Consider the following 20,763-nt stretch of genomic DNA (forward strand, 5'->3'; position numbering starts at 1 on the left):
GATATGGGAAGGTATCAGGGGGGATGGGAGGGGTGCAGGAAGGTAAGGGGGGAATGGGAGGGGTGCGGGAAGGTAAGGGGGGAATGGGAGAGGTACGGGGGGGGGGGTATGGGAAGGTTATGGGAGGGGTACAGATGTGGTTCGAGTGTCCACAATGATTGAACATCGGACACCGAAGACCATCTGAACAGAAGGGATGAGGGGTCCACTTATGGGGGATGGTGGTGCCACCAAAACAAGAGAGCAAGGTGGGGCTGAGTTGTAAGGTACCCCCCGATGGGACAGTGTACTGACAGCTGGAAGTTATAGTCAGCTCACTCACTCTGCTGGGTGTGTTGGTTAGAGGCATCTGGCCTTCAATTCTTTAGCCTCTGCATTCGCTTTCTACCCAATTCACTTTTCCAATGTGTAAAGAGGAGACTGTAACCCTTCGCCCAGGAGATCAGAATCATCCAGCAGGGAACTGTCGCCCTGATCTGGGACCAGTAAACCGTTCTCACCCAGTACGGGGCAACGTCTTTGCTGCCTGTTTAGATTGTGTATCATATCAAAACTGCAGCTTCTTCATAAAGTATCTTAGAATCAACAAAGACTTTAGGTAACCTGTGACTCTCGGACCAAAGTCTTCCAACGTGCTGCGCCCCCGCCCCTCCCTGCACAATGTACTCACTATACATTCCATATTCTGGAGAATGGTCACATCCTCATCAAAATAGCACCGATAATCTGGCTTTGTCTTGATCACATCTATTTGAGAGTTCTCCATCATCATGACTGGTTCCAGGGTCTCGCCAGCCACTGCTACTTTCCCCAAATCACTGAATGAGTAAAATTAGAAGATTGTTTAACAAACGACAACAGGAAACTGGACTTCAACATGTGCAACCAGAGAATGCCAGCTCCGTCCCCCCCATCCCCCGCCGTCCCCCCCATCCCCCGCCGTCCCCCCCATCCCCCGCCGTCCCCCCCATCCCCCGCCGTCCCCGCCGTCCCCCGCCGTCCCCCCCATCCCCCGCCGTCCCCCGCCGTCCCCCCATCCCTCGCCGTCCCCCCATCCCTCGCCGTCCTCCATCCCTCGCCGTCCTCCATCCCCCTCCCCCAGGGACTGCCAAAGTTTTTGGAGAAAGCGTTTGGCTATCAGGCGGAAGTCCTGGTTTATCAGGTCCCTGATCTCTTTGCCACTGCTCTGTCCATTCGATCTGACTGGTCAGGTTATCAATCCACTCCCGAATCTCACTCAGTCACATGGGACCAGTGGACTCAATTGCAATTGGTTGGTCAGCCTGACCGGGCCCTCCCCAGCCAAACTAGCTGCAAGTCGGTTTGGAATTAAGTGAGAGTCGCCACATGACCACAATCCTGCACAGACACAGCGAGAGAAGTGGGCCACAGGCACTCCCCTCACCCACTGCTTCAGTGCACATCACAGGAAAGTCGACAAAGAGAGGAAGGCAGACTGAGCTGCAGAACACAGGGAGGGGGAGGGGGGCTTGGCCTTTTAAAATATTTGTTCATGGGGTGTGGGCGTTTGTGTGCCCTGAACACAGGGACTTGCTCGGCCATTTCAGATGGCATTTCTTTTCAAAAGAGTTTTTAAAAATTGCTGTGGTCTGGAGTCACTTGTAGGCCGGAGCGGGTAAGGGTGGCAGCCGGGTTCTTACAACAACCTTTCATGGTCATCATCAACCTTTCATTCCGGATTTTTATTGAATTCAAATTTCACCATCTGCCGAGATGGGATTTGAACCTAGTTCTCGGATTACCCTGGATCTCTGAATTACTAGTCCAGCGACAATACCACTACATAGGCACTGTGCCTGGAGATGTCTTATGTGATGTCTCTCTACAGGAGGGTACGTACCTTCTACGTGAAGACTCGGACCGGTTTACGTGAGAGCCACTCGTATTGAGGAGGCTCCAGTGTATCAGTGTAACTTACCTGGCTGCATTTATGTTTTGCTGATAGACATCCAGCAGTCGGTCCCAAGCCTTGCACTCAGCATTTAATCTGCAATACAAACAGCAACACCGGGTGGAGGATTGTATTTGATGCTTGTTTCTCTTCCTGAGCAACCTCTCACAAAAAGACCATAATCCAGGGACAGCTTGACCAGCTCAGACTACGTTCAACTCAGCCGCACCTTGCCCTCTTGTTTTGGTGTCACCACCATCTCCCTTGTCCTAGTACGTGGATAGGAAGAAACTTTTCCCTTTAGGTGAGAGGTCAATAACCAGGGGGCATAGATTTAGGTTAAGGGGCAGGAGATTTAGAGATGTGAGGAAAAGCTTTCTTACCCAGAGGGTGGTGGAGGCTCGAACCCTCAACATTTAAGAAGCATTTAGATGAGCTCTCGAGATGCCATACTATACAAGGCTGGGGTTAGAATAGATAGGTATAGGGGGCAGCATGCCGGTGCAGTGGTTAGCACTGCTGCATCATGGCGCCGAGGTCCCGGGTTCGATCCCGCCCCTCGGTCACTGTCGGTGTGGAGTTTGCACATTCTCCCAGTGTTTGCGTGGGTCTCACCCCCACAACCCAAAGATGTGCAGGGTAGGTGGATTGGCCGCGCTAAATTGCCCCTTAATTGGAAAAAATGAATTGGGTACTCTAAATTTTAACAAAAGAATAGATAAGTGTTAGTTGACTGGTGCTGTAAAACTCTGATTAACCTGGCATCAGCAAACTGCGATCAGTGAGTTACCCTGTGACTCAGCTACTCACCGAATTACTGAGGACTCCAGATTAAAATTCTTGACAATTATTACACCACAAACAATTGAAGGACTAAACAAACTGCTCGCACAAGTTAAATTTCCACATTTTTGGAATATCTAATATTAATTGATGTTGTAGCCATGGATCACCGCCCAGGGAGCACAAGTCTTATAATTATAAATATAGACACATTCAAAAACGCCATAACTGTCCAATTTTCCTAATGCAAATCTAGTCGCAGCCAATATTAACACTCTACATCTAAAATAGCTTGGGGTGGGCGGCACAGTGGTTAGCACTGCTGCCTGTGGTGCTGAGGACCCGGGTTCGATCCCGGCCTTGGGTCACTGTCTGTGTGGAGTTTGCACATTCTCCCCGTGTCTGCGTGGGTTTCACCCCCACAACCCAAAGATCTGCAGGTTAAGTGGATTGGCCGCGCTAAATTGCCGCTTAATCAAAAAATCTAAAATAGCTTGGCCCTGACTCCACTCTGATTCACTTTTGATGCTGACACCAAGCTGCTGGAGGATGGTTAAATGTGTTCTGGGATCGAGCCACACAGACCTGGCCGCTGTCAGATTCAGGGCTCTGCTTCAGTTGTGTTCCTCAGTATTGAGAGGTGCCAGAGCAGAGTGAGTGACATTGGTCTGCTGAGAATGGCGAGGCTACAGGACTGTGGTCCAGATGAGCAGGTTCTGTAAGGGGTGGAGGGTAGGTGTGGACGGTGTGCGGGTGGGCCTGCGAACCATGTATGTTTTGGGCATGTCTGAAGCTCAGGGGATTAAAAGGGGAGGCATGGGGAGTTGGGCAAGGTGGAGGGGGGTGGGGGGTTGGGGGGGAATTGGGATTGGACAGTTTATGTAAGCCACGTTGGCTGGATTTTGTTGTTGGTTTGGTGTGTAGTTGCTGAATTTGTTAAAATTTATAACACAAGACATCCGGTGGCGACCATAGAGGAGTAGGTCACACATTTGATAGTTCTCGCCTGTGACGGACTTTTGGACCTTTGCCCCCTGGTTTTTCCCAGATTTTATGGGATAAATCGGTGAAGAGTGAGACGGTGAGGAGAAATCCCCCTCCGGTGTATGGAGAATTGGACCAGAAGGGGCCGTGTGAGAAGACAAAGTCCTATAAGGAAGGCGCGAGCAGAGCCAGCAACGTGGGAAAGCATGGCGGAGAAGCAGGGCCGCAGGGAGACGGCAGTGGTCGACGGAGCAGCTGGTGGAGTTTTTTGAAGATTGCTTCGCCAAGCTGAAGAAGAACACGCTTGAGGCTTCGATTGATCAAGTTGTGCAGAATCAAGAGACCCACGGGAGAGCGATCCAGGAGGTGGAGAAAGAGGTGTCTGAGCACGAGGAGTACATAACCGTGCTGGAGACCAAGGTGGAGATGATGAATAACTGCCTGAGAAGAATGCAGAAGCTGGAAGAACATAGAACAGAACAGAACAGGCCCTTCGGCCCTCGATGTTGTGCCGAGCATTGTACGAAACCAAGATCAAGCTATCCCACTCCCTGTCATTTTGGTGAGCTCCATGTGCCTATCCAATAACCGCTTGAAAGTTCCTAAAGTGTCCGACTCCACTATCACAGCAGGCAGTCCATTCCACACCCTAACCACTCTCTGAGTAAAGAACCTACCTCGGACATCCCTCCTATATCTCCCACCCTGAACTTTATAGTTATGCCCCCTTGTAACAGCTACATCCACCCGAGGAAATAGTCTCTGAACGTCCACTCTATCTATCCCCCTCATTATCTTATAAACTTCTATTAAGTCGCCTCTCATCCTCCTCCGCTCCAAAGAGAAAAACCGTAGCTCCCTCAATCTTTCCTCACAAGACGTATCCTGCAAACCAGGCAGCATCCTGGTAAATCTCCTTTGCACCCTTTCCAACGCTTCCACATCCTTCCTATAATGAGGTGACCAGAACTGCACACAATACTCCAAATGTGGTCTCACCAGGGTCATGGACAGTTGCAGCATAACCCCGCGGCTCTTAAACTCAAGCCCCTGTTAATAAACGCTAACATACTATAGGCCTTCTTCACGGCTCTATCCACTTACTCTTCACAAATTTGTGTTGACTATCCCGGATTAAGCTGCATCTTTCCAAATGGTCATAAACCACATCCTTCAGGATCTTTTCCATTAACTTACCGACCACCGAAGTAAGACTAACCGGCCTATAATTACCAGGGTCATTCCTATTCCCTTTCCTGAACAGAGATACAACATTCGCCACTCTCCAGTCCTCTGGCACTATCCACGTGGACAATGAGGACCCAAAGATCAAAGCCAAAGGCTCTGCAATCTCATCCCTAGCCTCCCAAAGAATCCTAGGATATATCCCATCTGGCCCTGGGGACTTGTTGACCCTGAGGTTTTTTAAAATGGCTAATACATCCTTCCTCAGAACATCTACCTCCTCCAGCCTACCTGCCTGTATCACACTCTCATCCTCAAAAACATGGCCCCTCTCCTTGGTGAACACTGAAGAAAAGTATTCATTCAATACCTCTCCTATCTCTTCTGACTCCATGCACAAGTTCCCACTACTGTCCTTGACCGGCCCCAACCTCATCCTGGTCATTCTTTTATTTCTCACATAAGAGTAAAAGGCCTTGGGGTTTTCCTTGATCCGACCCGCCAAGGACTTCTCATGCCCCCTCCTAGCTCTCCTAAGCCCTTTTTTAACTCATTCTTTGCTACCTTGTAACCCTCAAGCGACCCAACTGAACCTTGTTTTCTCATCCTTACATATGCTTCCTTTTTCGTCTTGACAAGACATTCAACCTCTTTTGTGAACCATGGTTCCTTCACACAGCAATTTCCTCCCTGCTTGACAGGGACATGCCTATCAAGGACACGCAGTATTTGTTCCTTGAACAAGCTCCACTTTTCATTTGTGCCTTTCCCTGACAGTTTCTGTTCCCATCTTATGCTCCCTAATTCTTGCCTAATCGCATCATAATTACCCCTCCAATTATAAACCTTGCCCTGCCGTATGGCCCTATCCTTCTCCATTGCAATAGTGAAAGACACCTAATTGTGGTCACTATCTCCAAAGTGCTCTCCCACAAACAAATCTAACACTTGGCCCGGTTCATTACCCAGTACCAAACCCAACCTGGCCCCACCTCTTGTCGGCCTATCCACATATTGTGTCAGGAAACCCTCCTGCACACACTGTACAAAAACTGCCCCGTCCGAACTGTTCGACCTGTAGAGGTTCCAATCAATATTTGGAAAGTTAAAGTCACCCATGACAACTACCCTGAGACCTCCACACCTATCCATAATCTGTTTTGCAATTTCTTCCTCCACATCCCTATTACTATTTGGGGGCCTATAGAAAACTCCTAACAACGTGACCGCTCCTTTCCTATTTCTAACTTCAGCCCATATTAGATCAGTAGGCAGATCCCCCTCGAACTGCATTTCTGCAGCCGTTAAACTATCCTTAACAATGCTACTCCTCCACCTCTTTTACCACCTTCCCTACTCTTACTGAAACATCTATACCCCGGAACTTCCAACAACCATTCCTATCCCTGTTCTCCTAGAACAGGTCCAGGAGGCAGAATCTTAGAATTGTCGGCCTCCCTGAAGGCAGTGAGAGATCGGATGCGAGGACTTATGTGATGGACATATTGGATAAGTTGATGGGGGCTGAGGCGTTCCCTCGGCCCCTGGAAGTGGATAGAGCGCACAGAGCCCTCGCGAAGAAGCCCCAAGCGAACGAGCCGCCGAGGGCGATGGTGATACGCATTCACCGATTCCTGGACAAGGAACACGTTCTGCTGTGGGTCAAGCAGGAACGGAGTAGCAAGTGGGAGAATTGTGGGCTGCACATTTATCAGGACCTGGGCGCGGATTTGGCCAAGAGGCGACTTGGATTAAATCAGGCAAAAATGCCCCTCTTTAAAGGATGCACTTCTTTCACAAAGTGCTATGGCATCTTTTACATCCGCCAGGGGGAGAACTCGGGGCCCGAAAGACGGCATCTCTGACAGTGCGGCACTCCCGGGTACGACACTGGGGTGGCAGCCTGGACATTTACATTCGGGTCCAAGAGTGGGTCCAGAACCCACAAGCTTCAGACTCTCGGGCAGCAAGACCGCTACGGACAGAGCCTTGGCTGACACCAGTTAAAAACTTCTGGGCCTGTAAAGCAGTTTACTGGTCAGAAATGTCACTTTAAAGAACTGGCACTACAGCTTTGTGCTTGAAGGTGAAACATGAGGTCAGGATGTCATACCTCGCAATGTCGTCCTTCAACTGCTTCATCATAATCTCGGTTTCAGGCGCGGGAAGAACACTGTAAAATAAACATCGCTGAGGTCACAAATACTGGCACCAGGGGGGGCTCCTGACGTGGATAATACACACTCAGCAGTGGGCTATGGAAATCACACACTTGAACAAACACAGGCTCTACCAGACAGAACAAGTAACTGCAGTGTCAGGAGTTTTATAGCCCAGTGATATCTGATGGTGCCTTTGGGGAGGAGTGCTGGAAATAATTGTCCTTCTCCAGGTATTTATTGAAGCGTGAAGGCATTGTGTTGTAGGATACACCCTGACCACAATGCTGAGACACAGTTATCTCAGGCACCGGCAGTGCATGAAGACTGGCGGTACGATCTTCCCAAGTATACCCGCAGCGAGAAGTTGGGAAAATCACATCGTCAGTCAGTAACTCCATGCTGGAATCTCCCTAGCGACTCGTCACGGAGCAGCAGAGGCTGTGGCCCAGCATGCATGGTTAGTGTGACCTCTACAGCACGCATGGTTAGTGCGGCTTGTACAGCACGCATGGTTAGTGTGATTGTACAGCATGCATGGTTAGTGGGACCTCTACAGCACGCATGGTTAGTGCGGCCTCTACAGCACACATGGTTACTGCGGCCTCTACAGCACACATGGTTAAAGGTTCAAGCTTGCCTCTTTTTTTAGGTTACTTACTCATCCGGTTTCTCTGTGCATTTCTTCAGAGTCCCGTCTATTTTCATTGTCTCTACAACACGCTTGACATCATTGGAAATACCAGACACTGCGGGTCAAAAGGATAAAAAGATCAAACGGCGCAAGGGAAAAAACACACAGCACCATCGAACAGGCTGTACGTCACCATCCTAATCCTGGCCATATCACTGAGGGGAGGCAGCCAAAGGACCGGCGGTTCTCTGGGTAAATTCTCTCGACAGTGATAAAGATAGGAACTGCTATTTCCAAAGAGCTTTGATCCACTTCGAAGCAGCAGCTGTGAGCTAGTCATTATTTTCCACTTCACATTGAGCTTACTGATGACTGCTCCACTCGCTTTACTGTGTAATAGATTTGCTTGGCAGTTACAAAGAGCCCAATTTCAGTCGGGAAAGAGGTAGAGGCTGATTTCAGTACGGCCAGGGAAGGTGGGAGAGAGATCATCTATGCTCCCAGCCAGACAAGTGTGGTAAACACCAAGGGGAAAATAAACAAAACACAAGAGAATTTTGATCCAGGTTATGTTGCTTTGCAGCAGTTTTTCCACGGTGGGGGGGGGGGGGGGGGGGGGTCCGTGCTGTAGTTGACAACTGGCCGCAGCAGATGACTGGCACACAACTCTTGGGGAGACTGCCCCTGACGGGATCGACTCCACCTTCAGATGGTTCATCTGACAGCTGCAGAAAGCATCACAACGGGGCCGTGGTCGATTGTAGTGTCCGAGTCACAGCATTAAACAGACCCAGAGAGTAGGTATAATGTGGACTTCGCTACCAGTAGTTGAGGTGAGTGTCGCAGATGCATTTCAAGGGAGCTGGATAAACATGTGGGAGAAACGATTGGAATAGACAGATTGAGGCGAGGTGGGAGGAAACGCACGTCGCACTGCTCTTTGCAAGTTAGTCCTCTCTGGTGATTGCGAAAGGTGCTGTGAATGTAGGTCTTGCGGGTTGTTTATAGAGAACGTCACGACGCATCCAGGACACAAACAGGTGCTACATTCCCCACACAAGCTCACGGGATCCTTCCTGTCCACGGAAAACGGAGTTTGGAAGTAAGAGATCAAGTGCCTGTACACACAGCACTCGCGAGTAAGCCAAATGAGCACCTTTAGCTAAAGAGCGAGGCCGCGGAGGGATTTGGAAACAGCAGACACAATTGAGACACACACAGCTCTGCAAGAGAAGATCAAGCCCTCGTCCCACAACCTTAAGCCAGAAAACTCACCGTTCAGGTCAGGTCAGCAGGAGCAGAAGAGGAGGGAAAGCTTTTGTAAAACAGCAACGGGGCACATCACTGAATCTTTTTTGCTGGGCAACTGCACTGACGTTTTCGTGAAGCTACAAAAGCGATGGTATAACTCAGCAATCTAGATTCTGTGGGACGGTAAAGGTGACCATTTCCTCGCTCCATTTACCAACCAGCTCAAGGCTTCAATCACATGGGCTGCAGAGCTGCAATTTGGTCGGGTCCGTGGAATATTTTCTTCATGGTCTGTAGACGGTTAAAATGGCTAACTCCCGATTAGAATGGCCAAACCCCGATTTACATAGAATTTACAGTGCAGAAGGAGGCCATTCGGCCCATCGAGTCTGCACCGGCTCTTGGAAAGAGCACCCTACCCAATGTCAACACCTCCATTCTATCCCCATAACCCAGTAACCCCACCCAACACTAAGGGCAATTTTGGACACTAAGGGCAATTTATCATGGCCAATCCACCTAACCTGCACATCTTTGGACTGTGGGAGGAAACCGGAGCACCCGGAGGAAACCCACGCACACACGGGGAGGATGTGCAGACTCCGCACAGACAGTGACCCAAGCCGGAATCGAACCTGGGACCCTGGAGCTGTGAAGCAATTGTGCTATCCACAAGGCTACCGTGCTAGGTACAAGGCTATCCACAAGGCTACTATTTAAAATGACGGACGGAAGAGGCTGATGGGAAAATCTGCCAACAGGGCTCAAACGTAAAACAGGGTAGTCGCCTCTGGGGAGGCCAGACAGAATCGATACCTGCAGCCATCTACATAACACACCAGCCATCTGAATACAAATTAGCAATGCCCGGGAACAATATGCTACAAATTAGACACAAAGCCAACCCAGACTTTTCGGCGCCAGCAGGAGCTTACACAAAGAGAGGTGAATGACCACCTCGAAACCGCCCATCGATCAAGGAATCGCTCCAGCATTGGAGAATATTGAACCAAGTGATTGGGACCAAGTCCAATCACTTGGAACCAGGTACAAGGTCCGCCCCGAGAGGCGGGAAGCCCCTGGGGACTATAAGAATAGGGGCCAAGTTCGAATCAACCCTTCTTCTCTCTCTCCACCCTTCGTGACCCTTCTGCTGACCTTCTACAACAGCCGTTAGAATCGTAAGTCTTACTCCAACGCTCGCTACGAGATAGACACTCCTGGCTATCGACCTGTACCCGCTTTGAATCCCGCAGGCTCAGAACCCATACGAAAGGCCATTCGTTTCCTTGACCTGGTGGGCCATTTCCAAAGTTAAGTATTGGCCTGTTAGTTGTAGGAAGTAGCTCAGAAGTAGAATTAATGTATAAGTGTTGATTACTGTATATAATAAATGTGCGTTGATTTAACTCTTACTAAGCGGTGTATTGGATTATTGATCATTACTCGGACTTGAACCATGTGGCGGTATCAGAAAGATACCTGGCGACTCAAGAGCAAAGGTGATAGAACAAGAGCAATTAAACTAAGGCTAAAACGAGCAACAGGTCCTAATGGTGTCACAAGGTCAGCGAGAAACAGCCGCTTATTTAACCTTCACCCGCTCAGCAGTTTCGGCCGGAGACCAGAATCTGGTAATATGTGGGTTCTTTCTGCTGCAGTGATGAGATCTTGAGACTTGCATGTTTTATTGGTAGGTTTCAACTATTTACAGTTCTGAGGTACGGTCCTGCACGGCGCTCTTGCTTTTACTGTTCTCAAAGCCTCTTACCATGTGACACTGTGCCATGGGCGGTGCCATTCTCCAGTCCTGCCGAGCACCTTTACATTATAATACACGCAGGTACATAACACACCGAGAGGCTTAACAGAAAACGACAGCATAAACCTGGTCAACTGGAGCGTCAAACACTTGCAGACGAGGTACTGCGCACGGCAAGACAAAGTGGAACTACATCCGTGCGTTCTCAACTTAGCCAAGAAGGAAAAACTTTGCGCGGAGGATAAATTTAGAGATGGCAATCTGATGATATTTCCAACTCACCATGTGTTTGAAAAGCTTCCAGACTGAAGTCCTCCCGTGTCTTCAGGGTGCGCTGCAGCTTCTGCAGAGTATACTGAGACAGAAACAATACCTGCTTTACATCTATTCAGCCAAAAAATAAACGCTGGCATTTAAAGGAAAATTTCTTCACAAATATGTACAGATGCTAAGGTCCATGAAATGAAAATCGCTTATTGTCACAAGTAGGCTTCAAATGAAGTTACTGCGCAAAGCCCCTAGTCGCCACATTCCGGCGCCTGTTCGGGGAGGCTGGTACGGGAATTGAACCGTGCTGCTGGCCTGCCCATTATAGCTAACCAGTGAATTGTGGCTTGCCACAAGCTTATGATTCCGAACCCAGATCCCCAGCTCTAATGTGATCCTAAATGGACCCCCAAATTTTGTTAGAATCTGGATAGGAACAAGTAACTTTAAAGTAGATGAAATCGGAAATCTCATCCACAAGGATCCAGTTTTTAACAAACCGAAGAAATGTTACTATACACGAGTTAACAAAGCAAACAGCCAATTGTATCTATCTCATACTTTAACATCCAGAATTAACATGAGGTAAACACCAATTAGCAGGAAAACTGTAGCTGATAACACCACAAAGAGCAACAAGAGACTGATCCTGAGGTTTGTCAGCAACCCGCCCACTTCAAAACTGTGTTCCCCGAGGGATTTCAGACACACAGTCAACAAAATCCAAAAAACATGGAAGTCATCACATACCTGACTTCCAGAGTAACAGGTGGCTGCTGCTACAGCGTTAGAAATTGACAAGAGTTAAAATCTTTCCCACAACAACAAAAAAAACGAGAAAAACGGGACTAGCCCCGGGTTCAGACGCCACCCCTCCCTGCCAGTGCTGTAGCCCCAGAATAAGAACATCTTCTCCTTTGGTTACGACCCGTCAGGTGGTGAGCGACAGGGGGGAAAAAAAACACACCAATTTATTTACCCCTTTAAATTTGGAAGCTACAATTGGACATAAAACAGTCCATGTTGGGCAAATGACAATTTCCCCAGGCCGCCAGTATTTTTTTTTTAAGCTGAAATCCTTAAATGAAACAAAATGAATCCCCAAAGTTTCATACCTCCAAACAGGCCTGAAGGAGCAGTGCCAGTCTTTCATCTTCCGGCAAATCCATCCTGATACCCTCGCAGATCTCTGAATAAACGGAGATGGTTGAAAAGATAGGGGTTAAAAGTTCATTAGAAAACGGAGTCAGAGTTTCCAATCTTAGAAAATATTTACACTCCTGTTGTAATCATTTGAAATAATGCATTATAGTATTCCAATCTGTAAAAAGCCTCCAGGCTCAATTATTTTCAAGAACAGGCATCCGGTTAGAATTGACATGGGCAGCTTTCAATGCACCGGATAGCACTGTGATCTCGCTGAGCAGCACCAGGCGACTATAAATCCATGACGCATATATTTACTAACGCCGCAATATTGCATTGTGAAAGGGGAGGGGACGAGGTCCGGGCCGGGGAGAGGTAGATGGAGCCGGAGAACACCGGACTAGCGAAGACTGGATTGTGGCTCAGTATGAAGCAGGTTAAACCACTTCGAACGCAACTCATTACACTGGGCACGGCAGCATAAAGAAATACTGGTCTTTATGCAGCACCTTTCAATACATCCCAAAGCCCATCGTAGCCAAGACCTCCTCACCCACCCCTTCAAAAACCACAATGTGATAATAACCAGATACTTTATTTTAGCAATGTTCTTGACCAAAGAATATTAGGAATGTGGGACAAGAAGATGATACAACTCTGTACTGCCTTCAACAAGATGATAGTTAATCTGCACCTTTACTCAACCTACCGGCCTTAATACCTCAGTCCAAGATAAATCTATCAATTTGTTTATGAAATCTTCAATTGACTCCCAGCTTTTTGGGGAGAGATTTTAATTTCCCTGTGTGTGAAGAAGGGTTTTCCAGTTCCTTCCCTGAGCATCTCACCTCTAAGTGTAAGGTCGTCCCCCCTTCCCTGTTCTAGATACCCCCATCAAAGGAAACAGTTTCCATTTGATCATCTTAAACAATTACATTAGACCACCCTATAATCTTCTAAACTCAGGACACCAGGCTGATGCAATTCGTCCTCAAAAATTAAACCTTTCAGCGTGAGATCACCCTGGTCAACTTGCATTCCAAACCTTCAGAGGCCTGTACACCTTTCCTGAGATTCAGTGACCTGAACTGATCTGGTATTCTAGATTGGGTCCGTCCAGAACTCTCAAACAGTTGCAACTTTCACCCCATTGGATTTCAGCCTTAGTGAGATTTAACCAATATTCCAATTGTCTTTAAAATAGTGCCTGTCTGACCACTAGCTTTTAGTGATTTCGGTATTTTAACCCCCAAATCTCTCAGCTCATCCGAAGGTCTGAGCTTCACACCATTGAGAAAACACAGTGAACTATCCCCGTGGCTCTAAAGTTGGTGGCCCCACACTGAACTTTACTGGTCGCGGTTTTATCCACTCACTCAATCTGTCAATGTTCCTCTGGGATTTTCTGTTCCATCTGTATTATTTACTGCGCTGCCTAATTTAGTGGCGTTTAGTGTCAGCGTTAAGATATGCGACTTCTCTATCCTTCATCCAATTCATTTCTAAATATACTGAAAAGATGAGACCCAAGTATTCATCCCTGGGAGACACCATTAGTCACAAGTTGCTGATTTGAGTCTCGCCCAACTCCAAACCAATTCCTTATTTAAGCAAATAGACTGCCGCCCAATTTCATGCAGTCTAATTTTAGTAAAGTCTCTTATGTGAAGACTTACAAAACCCCATACAAATAAAATCTTCCGACTCTCCCTTATTCACGTTCGATCCCCATGAACATACGTATTAGGAGGCCCCTCGAGCCGGTTACCCATTCAATAAGATCATAGTTGATCTGGTTGTAACCCCAACTCCACATTTTCACCCACCGGCTTATCAAGAATCTCTCTCGCTCGGCCTTAAAAATATTTAAAGATTCTGCTCCCATTGCCCTTCGAGGGAGAGTTCCCGAGACTCCACGAGAGAAATAGTTTCTCATCTCGGTCTTAAATGAGCGACCTTTCATTTTTAAACATTTGACCCCTTGTTCTAGATTCTCCCACAAGAGGAAACATCCTCTCCACATCCATCCCGTCAATACCCCTCAGGACCTTCAATCAGGTCGTCTCTTACTCTTCCAAACTCCAGTAGATACAAGTCTAGCCTATACACCCTTTCCCCTTAAGACAACCGTAAGAGGGCAACGCGGTGACAGTGGTTAGCACTGCTGTCTCACAGCGCCAGGGTCCCAGGTTCAATTTCAGCCTTGGGTAACTGTCGTGGTGTTCACACGTTCTTCCCCGTGTCTGGGTGAGTTTCCTTCGGGTGCTCCGGTTTCCTTCCACAGTTCAAACTTGTGCAGGTTAGGTGGATTGGCCGTGCTAAATTGTCCCTTAGTGTCCAAAAGGTTAGGTGTGGTTGCTGGGTTACGGGGAGTGGGCCTAGGTGGGGTGCTCTTTCCAAGAGTTGGTGCAGACTCAATGAACTGTGCGGATCCATAACCTACCCATTCCAGGTATTAACTAGTAAACCTTCTCTGAACTGCTTCTAACACATTTACATGTTTCCTTAAGGAGACCAATACTGCTCACGATACTCCAGATGTGGTCTCAGCAATGCTCTGTACAGCTGAAGCATAACCTCCCTACTTTTGTAATCAATCCCCGTCACAATAACATTCTATTAGCTTTCCTAATTACTGGCTGTATTTGTATACTTGCCTTGTGATTCATGCACTAGGACACCCAGATCCCTCTGCATCTCAGAGCTCTGCAATCTCTCACCATTAAGATAATAAGCATTTTTATTCTTTCTGCCAAGATGGGCAATTTCTCATTTGACCACATTATGCTCCATTTGCCAGATCTTAGCCCACTCACCTAACCCAGCCATGTCCCTTTGCAATCTCTTTCCAATTGACTTTCCCACCTCTCTTTGGGTCATCAGCTAATTCAGCAACCATCCCTTCGGTCCCATCATCCAAGTCATTTATATAAATTGTAGAAAGTAGAGGTCCCAGCACGGATCCCTGTGGGACACCACTCATCGCAGCCTGCCAACCAGTAAAAGACCCGTTTCTACCTACTCTGTTTCCCATTAGGGAGCCAATCTTCTCTCCGTGCCAACATATCACCCTCCTACAGTGCGAGCTTTTATTTTTCATAATAATGTGACACCTTATCAAATACCTTCTGGAAATCTATGTACAGTACATCTACCAGTTCCCCTTTAACCACAGCACAATAAACAGGTTAAACATGATTTCCCTTGCACAAAACCATGACTCTGCCAGATTATCTTAATTGTTTCTAAGTGCCCTGCATCTTTAATAGTTTCTAACATTTTCCCTATGATGGATATTAAGCTAACTAGTGTATAGCTTCCTGCTTTGTCCCCCTCTCTTTTTGAATAAAGGAATTACATTCGCTATTTTCCAATCTAATGGAAGCATCCCCAAATCTAGGGAATTTTGGAATATTAATCACAGAAGAATAGAATTCCTACAGTGCAAAAGAGGCCATTTGGCCCATCGAGTCTGCACCAACCCTCCGAAAGAGCACCCTACCCAAGCCCAATCCCCCCACCCTATCCTCATAACAGGGGCAGCACGGTAGCACAGTGGTTAGCACAGTTTTCTTCACAGCTCCAGGGCCCCGGTTTGGTTCCCAGCGTGGGTCACTGTCTGTGCGGAGTCTGCAAGTTCTCCCCAGTGTCTGCGTGGGTTTCCTCCGGGTGCTCCGGTTTCCTCCCACAGTCCAAAGATGTGCAGGTTAGGTGGATTGGCCATGATAAATTGCCCTTAATGTCCAAAAAGGTTGGGTGGGGTTACTGGGATAGGGTGGAGGCATGGGCTTAAGTAGGGTGCTCTTTCCAAGGGCTGGTGCAGACTCGATGGGCCGAATGGCTTCCTTCTGCACTGTAAATTCTATGATAATCTATGAAACCTGTCAGGTGAATGTACCTTTAAGAAATGGGTGTTTATCAAATAGATGCAGTGATGTCAGTGTGTGGGTTGAGCTGGGCTGTCTGTCTGGCTTTTACTTTTGTTTTGAGCTGGCAGCTGCAGTGTGCTTAGTTTCGTTTTCAGAGTTGGAGAGCTGCATGTGAACCAAGCAGATGTGTGTAATGATCTCTCTCTACAAGCTAAAGAATGTCTTCAGCTTATTGATGATTTCAAAGTAATACCTGTTTCTGTAGAGAATTTAAACCTGCTGTCTTTATTTAAAAAGGGTTTAACTTATGGATGTTGTTTGGGAAGTTATTAAGGGTTATCTACAGATATTGTATCTGTGGAGTTACGCGTGTTGGTAGTTGATAAACTGTTTACTGTAAGGTTATAAAATGTTAACTGGATTCATAGAATAAACATTGTTTGTTTAAAATTACTTTTAGCTCTCTGTTGCATCACACCTGCAGAGTGGGCCCTTGTGCTCCCCATAACCAAAATCTATTAAAGTTGTGGGTCAGGTGAACTCCATGATACACTTTGGGGTTCTCTAAACCCTGGCCCATAATAAACCGCACCTAGGGGCAATTTAGCGTGGCCAATCCACCGAACCAGCATCTCTTTGGACTGTGGGAGGAAACCGGTGCACCCAAAAGAAACCCACGCAGACACGGGGAGAACGACAGTCACAGAGAAATACTGTGCGGAAAAGGCCCTTTGGCCCATCGAGTCTGCACCGCTGCATGAAAGGTACTTGATCTGTCAATTCTAATCCCATTTGCCAGCACTTGGCTCATAGCCTCGAATGTTAAGACGTGCCAAGTGCTCATCCACTTTTTAAAGGATGTGAGGCAACCCGCCTCTACCCCCCTCCAGGCAGTGCATTCCAGGCCATCACCACCCTCTGGGTAAAAAGGTTTTCCCTCAAATTCCCCCTAAAGCGCCTGCTCCTGACCTTGAACTTGTGTCCCCCCTCGTAACCGACCCTTCAACGAAGGGGAGCAGCTGCTCCCTCTCCACCCTGACCATGACCCTCAGAATCTTGTCCACCTCAATCAGGTCGCCCCTCAGTCTTCTCTGCTCCAGCGAAAACACCCCAAGCCTATCCAACCTCTCTTCATAACTTAAATATTCCATCCCAGGCAACATCCGGGTGAATCGCCTCTGCACCCCCTCCAGTGCAATCACATCCTTCCTATAATGTGGTGACCAGAAACGCACACAGTGCTCCAGCTGTGGCCTCACCAATTCTTTATATAACTCGGACATGACTTCCTTGCTTTTGCAATCTATTCTATGCCACAGACCTGAGGTCGGAATCGAACCTCGGTCTCTGGCGCTGAGAGACAGCAGTGCTAATCACAGCCACCCATTTGAACTAATATCAACACACCAACTATTTCACTAGCCACTTCTTTTCAGACCCAGGATGAGGCCCTGGGGGCTGGTTTAGCTCAGTGGGCCAGGCCAATTCCCGTACAAGCTAAGAATTCCGAAATCTCCCTCTGTGTACCCAAACAAGCACCTGAACGTGGCGACTAGGAGCTTTTCACAGTAACTTCATTGCGGTGTTAATGTAAGCCTATTTGTGACAATAAAAAGATTATTATTAGGTCCATCAGGACCTGGGACTCTGTCAACCCGCAGCTCAACAATTTACTCAGTTTCCCAGTGATTGGAACTTGCCAGACTGCCCCACTCCCTTCTCTTTTTGTTTTAAATTTAGAGTACCCAATTCATTTTTTTCCAATTCAGGGGCAATTTAGCGTGGCCAATCCACCTCCCCTGCACATCTTTGGGTTGTGGGGGCGAAACCCAAGCAAACACAGGGAGAATGTGCAAACTTCACACAGACAGTGACCCAGAGCCGGGATCGAACCTGGGACCTCGGTGCCGTGAGGCCGCAGTGCTAGCCACTGCGCCGCCGTGCTGCCCTCGCTCCATTCTATGAACTCTTCAAAAACTTCAACAACCTTCATTAGAAATCACTTACCCGTTACAAAGCCTTTACTTTTTATTCATTCATGGCATGTAGGGATCTCTGGCAATGCCAACATTTGTTGCCCATCACTAGTTGTCCTTGAGAAGAGCTGCCTTCTTGAACCCCTGCAGTCCATGTGGTGTAGGTACACCCATGATGCTGTTATTGAGGGAGTTTCAGGGTTTTGAACCAGCGATAGTGAAGGGACGGCCGATACATACCCACACCAGGATAGCATGTGACTTGGAGGGGAATATCCAGGTGGTGGTGTTCCCATGCAACACTTCCAGGTGCTGGAGGTCGCAGGTTTGGAAGGTGCTGTCGAAGGAGCCTTGGTGGGCTCCTGCAGTGCATCTTGGAGATAAGAACATAAGAGCTAGGAGCAGGAGTAGGCCATCTGGCCCCTCGAGCCTGCTCCGTCATTCAATGAGATCATGGGTGATCTTTTGTGGACTCAGCTCCACTTTCCAGCCCGAACACCATAACCCTTAATCCCTTTATTCTTCAAAGAACTATCTATCTTTATCTTTAAAACATTTAATGAAGGAGCTTCAACTGCTTCTGAACACAATACTCCAGGTGTGGCCTCACTAACACCTTATACAATTGCAGCATAACCTCCCTCGTCTTAAACTCCATCCCTCAAGCAATGAAGGACAAAATTCCATTTGCCTTCTTAATCACCCGTTGCACCTGCAAATCAACTTTTTGCGACTCATGCACGAGCACACCCAAGTCTCTCTGCACAGCAGCATGTTTTAATATTTTATAATTTAAATAATAATCCCTTTTGCTGTTATTCCGAACAAAATGGATAACTTCACATTTGTCAACATTGTATTCCATCTGCCAGACCCGAGCCCATTCATTAAACCTATCCAAATCCCTCTGCAGACGTCCGGTATCCTCTGCACTTTTTGCTTTACCACTCATCTTAGTGTCGTCTGCAAACTTGGACACATTGCCCTTGGTCCCCAACTCCAAATCATCTATGTAAATTGTGAACAATTGTGGGCCCAACACTGATCCCTGAGGGACACCACTAGCTACTGATTGCCAACCAGAGAAACACCCATTAATCCCCACTCTTTGCTTTCTATTAATTAACCAATCCTCTATCCATGCTACTATGTTGCCCTTAATGCCATGCATCTTTATCTTATGCAGCAACCTTTTGTGTGGCACCTTGTCAAAAGCTTTCTGGAAATCCAGATATACCACACCCATTAGCTCCCCGTTATCTACCGCACTGGTAATGTCCTCAAAAAATTCCACTAAATTAGTAAGGCACGACCTGCCCCTTATGGACCCATGCTGCGTCTGCCCAATGGGACAATTTCCATCCAGATGCCTCGCTATTTCTTCCTTGATGATAGATTCCAGCATCTTCCCTACTACCGAAGTTAAGCTCACTGGCCTATAATTACCCGCTTTCTGCCGACTCCTTTTTTAAACAGTGGTGTCACGTTTGCCGATTTCCAATCCGCCGGGACCACCCCAGAGTCTAGTGAATTTTGGTAAATTATCACTAGTGCATTTGCAATTTCCCTAGCCATCTCTTTTAGCACTCTGCGATGCATTCCATCAGGGCCAGGAGACTTGTCTACCTTTAGCCCCATTAGCTTGCCCATCACTACCTCCTTAGTGATAACAATCCTCTCAAGGTCCTCACCTGTCATAGCCTCATTTCCATCAGTCACTGGCATGTTATTTGTGTCTTCCACTGTGAAGACCGACCCAAAAAACCTGTTCAGTTCCTCAGCCAATTCCTCATCCCCCATTATTAAATCTCCCTTCTCATCCTCTAAAGGACCAATATTTACCTTAGCCACTCTTTTTTGTTTTATATATTTGTAGAAACTTTTACTATCTGTTTTTATATTCTGAGCAAGTTTACTCTCATAATCTATCTTACTCTTCTTTATAGCTGTTTTAGTAGCTTTCTATTGCCCCCTAAAGATTTCCCAGTCCTCTAGTCTCCCACTAATCTTCGCCACTTTGTATGCTTTTTCCTTCAATTTGATACTCTCCCTTATTTCCTTAGATACCCAAGGTCGATTTTCCCTTTTTCTACCGTCCTTCCTTTTTGTTGGTATAAACCTTTGCTGAGCACTGTGAAAAATCGCTTGGAAGGTTCTCCACTGTTCCTCAACTGTTTCACCATAAAGTCTTTGCACCCAGTCTACCTTAGCTAGCTCTTCTCTCATCCCATTGTAATCTCCTTTGTTTAAGCACAAAACACTAGTGCTTGATTTTACCTTCTCACCCTCCATCTGTATTTTAAATTCCACCATATTGTGATCGCTCCTTCCGAAAGGATCCCCAACTATGAGATCGTTAATCAATCCTGTCTCATTACACAGGACCAGACCTAGGACCGCTTGTTCCCTCGTAGGTTCCATTACATACTGTTCTAGGAAACTATCGCGGATACATTCTATAAACTCCTCAAGGTTGCCTTGACCGACCTGGTTAAACCAATCGACATGTTGATTAAAATCCCCCATGATAACTGCTGTACCATTTCTACATGCATCAGTTATTTCTTTGTTTATTGCCTGCCCCACCATAATGTTACTATTTGGTGTCCTATAGACTACTCCGATCAGTGACTTTTTCACCTTACTATTCCTGATTTCCACCCAAATGGATTCATAGCACCAATGTCATCCCTTACTATTGCCCGGATGTCATCCTTAAATAACACGAGCTACACCACCTCCTTTACCATCCACTCTGTCCTTCCGAATAGTTTGATACCTTTGGATATTTAACTCCCAGTCGTGACCATCCTTTAACCATGTTTCAGTAATGGC

General features: G+C 47.2%; 1 protein-coding gene across 3 annotated transcripts in view; it reads right to left on the reverse strand.

Annotated features, from left to right (window-relative positions):
- Positions 1-20,763, reverse strand: part of dsn1 (DSN1 component of MIS12 kinetochore complex) — a 37,046-nt gene that overhangs the window by 2,148 nt on the left and 14,135 nt on the right. For 2 of the 3 annotated variants that reach the window (XM_072491225.1, XM_072491224.1), the window contains exons 5-10: positions 12,053-12,126; positions 10,953-11,025; positions 7,685-7,772; positions 6,978-7,037; positions 1,940-2,008; positions 671-818 (exon numbers count right to left, since the gene is read on the reverse strand). In XM_072491225.1, coding sequence (XP_072347326.1) covers positions 671-818; positions 1,940-2,008; positions 6,978-7,037; positions 7,685-7,772; positions 10,953-11,025; positions 12,053-12,126 — 512 coding nt within the window. The remainder of the gene's footprint in view (positions 1-670; positions 819-1,939; positions 2,009-6,977; positions 7,038-7,684; positions 7,773-10,952; positions 11,026-12,052; positions 12,127-20,763) is intronic. The other variant, XM_072491226.1, reaches the window with a different exon arrangement.

The sequence above is a fragment of the Scyliorhinus torazame genome, chromosome 27 (assembly GCF_047496885.1).
Source record: "Scyliorhinus torazame isolate Kashiwa2021f chromosome 27, sScyTor2.1, whole genome shotgun sequence".
Classification (NCBI taxonomy): Eukaryota; Metazoa; Chordata; class Chondrichthyes; order Carcharhiniformes; family Scyliorhinidae; genus Scyliorhinus; species Scyliorhinus torazame.